At 43.7% G+C, this 5,271-nt stretch overlaps 1 protein-coding gene across 1 annotated transcript; it reads left to right on the forward strand.

The window, feature by feature from the left end:
* The first annotated feature begins 307 nt into the window (after positions 1-307).
* Positions 308-4,976, forward strand: naglu (N-acetylglucosaminidase, alpha). Its single transcript, XM_067245269.1, has 6 exons — positions 308-720; positions 1,831-1,978; positions 2,126-2,272; positions 2,399-2,484; positions 2,597-2,853; positions 3,207-4,976. The coding sequence occupies exons 1-6, from the start codon at positions 308-310 to the stop codon at positions 4,412-4,414; spliced, it is 2,259 nt and encodes a 752-aa protein (XP_067101370.1). The 3' UTR covers positions 4,415-4,976.
* The last annotated feature ends 295 nt before the right edge of the window (positions 4,977-5,271 follow it).

A 5,271-nucleotide genomic window follows, 5' to 3' on the forward strand; every position in this document is an offset into this window, starting at 1 on the left:
CCGGAAACTAAATATGACTTCGTGTAAATTAGCTCATTTGATCATTTACAGATCTCTAACAAAAATTAGGATTTCACAATGCTACATTTTTGAATGTGTCCAGTGTACCGAGGTTAAACACGAGACTCATTTTGAGTGAAGTGTGCTTCGTTGCCCCACAGCGATTGGTTATTCTTTGAGGGACGAAACTAACCCGCTTTTTGATTGGTCCTAAACATTCGATACCTAAAACTTCCTGTTTCCTTCTGTTTGTATTTTAAACACATGATTCACGGAGGGGAAAAGGTTTGCGTTGACTAACATCAAGATGTCATCAAGGAGCAGCTATAGTCGTTTCTTACTTCTGACAGTTATGCTAATTGTTTCCGTACATTGTGAGTTTCATACTTTGGCACATTTAAAACCTCAAGCAAACGACAAGACTCAGGGAAGAGCAGTAGTCGAACTTCTCAAACGTCTTATGGGAAGCAGATCTCGAGAGTTCATTGTATTAGTCAATAGATCTCTTTCCAATGACAGTCTGGATGTGTGCGAGCTCAGATCTGCTAAAAACAATAAAATCATTGCTACAGGCAGCACGGGTGTTGCTGTTGCTTCTGGAATCTACAACTACTTGAAATATTTTTGTAACTGTCACGTATCCTGGTCAGGTAACCAGTTAAATATTCCACATCCTCTGCCCCAGCTCACCGGCGTTCTGCGCATCAGCACTCAGCACAGGTAGGTGCACGAGATAGCGTGTGAGTCATCTGTTGTTGTGCCATTGTAATTAATGCAAAAGGAATAGTCTACAATGTTATGTCTCAAACATTGCTTGTTGCGGGCGTTCATGTTGTGTATGTGTCATGAAGTGTATGGTTACTAAATCACAGTGCAATGTTAGGTTATAGTAAGACCGTAGTTCAGCTCTTTATCACCATAAAGTGTTTACTTTACGTTTTTATTTATTTACACATCCCTTGTGCATGCACACTGCTAAAATGTGTGTTCATGCTTCAACCGTGCATGGCAACCTTTCGAGTATGACCCATGTGTTCTGGCATGGGGGGTGTGTGTGAATTGAAATTGTACCATTGTTCCTTTAGTTCCTTGTTTATTGCTAGAGCAGTGGATACTTGCTCCGCGGTCGGCTTTTGAAAGCAGGCTTCAATTATCTGTAGTGCGTTAGCCATGCCTCAGCACACCCCAGCTATGTCATGTGCACAGTAGTTAGATTGTAAACTGCATGACAAGCATGGGACCGTTTGATGATTACTCTTGGGGCGGCTGTGGCTCAGGGGGTAGAGAGGGTTGTCTGTTAAACGCAAGGTTGGCGGTTCGATCCCCGACTCCTCCTAGGTCATGTGCCGAAGTATCCTTGAGCAAGACTCTGAACCCCAAGTTGCTCCCGATTTGCAGGCTGGCGCCTTTCATGGTAGCTCGCTGCCGTCGGTATGTGTGAGTGAGAGTATGAATGGGTGAATGAGAGGCAAACATTGTAAAGCGCTTTGAGTGCCGCTAAGGTAGAAAAGCGCTATATAAATGCAGACCATTTACTCTACAGTCAATTACGATATCCTGCCTTAGAGAAATTTCAGCAACATTTTATTTAGTCTAAACTTAGAAAAAGCCAAAGATATGTCATTACATCAATATTGGCAAATTAGATGAAAGGTTGGCCTTTGTTAATTGATTGCATTGGCTTTGGCATGGGGTCTTGCTAATTTGCTTTAGTTCTCAGAAATGTAAGTTAATTCATGATAGTGTTGACACTTTCAGTGTACCTGAAGATAATGTTTAGCCTACTTTATGTGCAGCAAATGTCATGTAATTTCTTGAACTTTCTCTCAGATTCCGGTACTACCAAAATGTATGTACTGTGAGCTACTCCACTGTGTGGTGGGACTGGCCACGATGGCAAAGGGAAATCGACTGGATGGCACTTAATGGCATCAATCTTCCATTGGCATTTACTGGACAGGAGGCCTTATGGCAAGAGGTAGACCCCACCGCACTACTTCCATAAATGTTGTGGTTTACCATCCAACATTCACATAATTATTTCTTTAATAACACTTTCATTAACCAGACATGAGACTTGTCAATGGAAACATCTGGTTGCATCCTATTGCTTTTTATGGACCAGGTGTACCAATCGCTGGGTTTGAACCAGACTGAAATCGACCACTTCTTCTCTGGTCCTGCTTTCCTCGCTTGGAACCGTATGGGGAATCTGTTCCAGTGGGGTGGACCCATACCACAGTCCTGGCACGTGAAGCAGCTCTACCTCCAAGTACGAGCATTTTGATTGGTTCACATCATAGAAGCCCCACCCACAGACAAGCACACACATGCCAAAGTAAAATATCTCAAATGAGTTGTATAAATATCTGTTGTATATCTCTTTTGTATATTTTAGTTTAAAATCCTAGAGCGAATGAGGTCCTTTGGTATGATTCCTGTCCTACCTGCCTTCTCAGGGAACGTGCCTCAGGGCATCACCAGGTAGAGCTACTTAAACGGTGGAATTTCACACATTAAAATGCTTCATTCTCTGTGTTATGATATAATTGTATATAATACCTAATAACATAAGCACTACCTTTTTGTTTATTAGGTTGTTTCCGACTGCAAATGTGACCAAACTAGGGCCCTGGAGTCATTTCAACTGCAGCTACTCTTGTGCCCACATCCTGGATCCCCGTGATCCCCTTTTTCTTCAAATTGGCTCTTTGTTCTTGTCGCAAGTCATGAAGCAGTTTGGGACAGATCACATATACAATACAGACACCTTCAATGAGATGACTCCACCCTCTTCTGACCCCACCTATCTGTCCGCCGTCAGCCGTTCTGTATTTGCTTCTATGACCTCAGGTAAGAACACTGAAGCGTCAGAATCAAAGTACTGTACTTAGCTGAGTACAATTGGAGGTTTCCCATGTCAAGGAAATTTGTCTTTTTTCTTTTTTACCTAGGCCTAACCTAATGCACGGTGACATGCCAGCTTTGTGTTACCGCCATATGTTATGCTCAATTAGCCGTATAAGTGCAGAAAAACAATTTTAATGGGAGGATAATAACTCTGAAATATTCAAAACGGTATAACCCACTGTTGACCTGTTTATAGGTGTAACTCAGACAGCCCTCTCGACCCCTGTCTATATTTTCCAGCCATGTCAAGACCTATGCCTTTCTTTTCCCTCACCCAAATCCTTTTTTGTCTGCAGTGGATCCCCAAGCCATTTGGCTCATGCAGGGCTGGCTATTCTTCAGTGACGCATCATTCTGGAAACCTTCCCAGATTCAGGCCCTTCTGAATGGGGTGCCAATTGGACGGATGATAGTACTGGACTTGTTTGCAGAATCCACGCCAATTTTTTCCTACACCAAGTCCTTCTTCGGCCAGCCGTTCATTTGGTGCATGCTCAACAACTTTGGAGGCAACAGCGGGCTATTTGGCACAGTGGACCGCATAAACTTTGGGCCATTCGAAGCCCTCAACTTCCCCAACTCCACTCTGGTTGGTCTCGGTCTGACACCTGAGGGCATTGAGCAGAACCCTGTAGTCTACGAGCTGATGAGCGAACTGGCTTGGCGCAAACAGCCCGTCAACCTGGCCAAGTGGGTGTCACTGTACGCAACCCGTCGCTATGGCAGCACTCATGAGAACCTGGCGGTTGCTTGGAAGCTCCTCTTCAGAAGCATCTACAACTGCACTGTCCCAAACTACAGGAACCATAACCACAGTCCATTGGTGCGCCGGCCTTCATTACGCATGAACACAGAAGTTTGGTATAACCGTACGGACCTCTACGAGGCCTGGAGACTGCTGTATCAGGCTGCACCCCCCCTTATGACCAAGGAGACGTTTCGATATGATCTGGTGGACATTACCAGACAGGCCTTGGAGGTCCTCACCACAGAGTTCTATATCGATATACGAAACGCCTATCAGGGTCAGAAGTTGCCGGAACTACTTACAGCTGGTGGTGTTCTGGTGTACGACCTACTCCCAGAACTGGACCGCCTTCTATCAAGTGACAGTAACTTCTTGCTTGGAACATGGCTGGAACGAGCACGCTCCCTGGCCCTGAATGAAGCTGAAGCACAGCTTTATGACATGAATGCTAGGAACCAGATCACCCTTTGGGGTCCTGATGGCAACATACTGGACTATGCTAACAAAGAGTGGGGTGGTCTGATGGAGGACTACTATTCCCAGCGCTGGAGTCTGTTTGTCAACACCTTAGTGGAGTGCCTGGACAGGGGAAGACCCTTCAGACAAGATTCTTTTAACAAGGCTGTCTTCCAGGTTGAGAAAGGCTTTGTTTTCAATGGCAGGAAATACCCATCCAAACCTCACAGGGACACCTATGAGATTGCTACCAGAATATTCCTCAAATATTACCCACAGGCCTTGAAAAGACTTTTGTGAGTTTACAGTCAGACTATCTCATCTAGTCACAGCAAGAAGAATGTCTCCCCTCCTCCCAATAGGTCTGCAGTGGAAATGCATCATAGAAGGACAGTCTCTTGACTTTTAAGCAGGTCGTACACTTCACTATGAGGAAGTGTCACAAATCACAATAGGCCGTCACAATATTGACTAACTCGTTAGGTTGCACATTGTCCTGGAGAGTTTTTGGAAATACAGTTGCAAAAAAGAGTGGGAAACCTTTTAAATGAAACACCTTTTCTTTTTTTACTTTAAAGCTTACATTTAACATTTGTAGATTTGTTTCTTGCCCAACTACACAGAATGCACCATATTAACAAACATTTGAAAATATCTGGTATAAAAAAAAGATCATTCTAAGTTAATTCAAACATTTTATTTCAGACTCACAAGAGCATAGCAACATGTGCATAAATGTGAACCTCTGAGTAAATCAGGGAGTCAGGTGGCTGAGCGGTGAGGGAATCGGGCTAGTAATCTGAAGGTTGCCAGTTCGATTTCCGGCCGTGTCAAATGACGTTGTGTCCTTGGGCAAGGCACTTCACCCTACTTGCCTCAGGGGGAATGTCCCTGTACTTACTGTAAGTCGCTCTGGATAAGAGCGTCTGCTAAATGACTAAATGTAAATGTAATGTAAATGTAAATCTACATTACAGTAGTTATGTTTGGTACTTGGCTAAACATTTATTGCATACATTGACATCTTGGAATTCTTTGATTCAATCATGACACAATTACCCCTGGTATCTAATGTTGAGCTGTCACTCTTTCAAGCTGATACTACATTGTAAAACTACACCCATGAAACATTTGAATGTATCGAGACTCTGCTCTTA

Source organism: Osmerus mordax, chromosome 10, assembly GCF_038355195.1.
Source record: "Osmerus mordax isolate fOsmMor3 chromosome 10, fOsmMor3.pri, whole genome shotgun sequence".
NCBI classification, from domain to species: Eukaryota; Metazoa; Chordata; class Actinopteri; order Osmeriformes; family Osmeridae; genus Osmerus; species Osmerus mordax.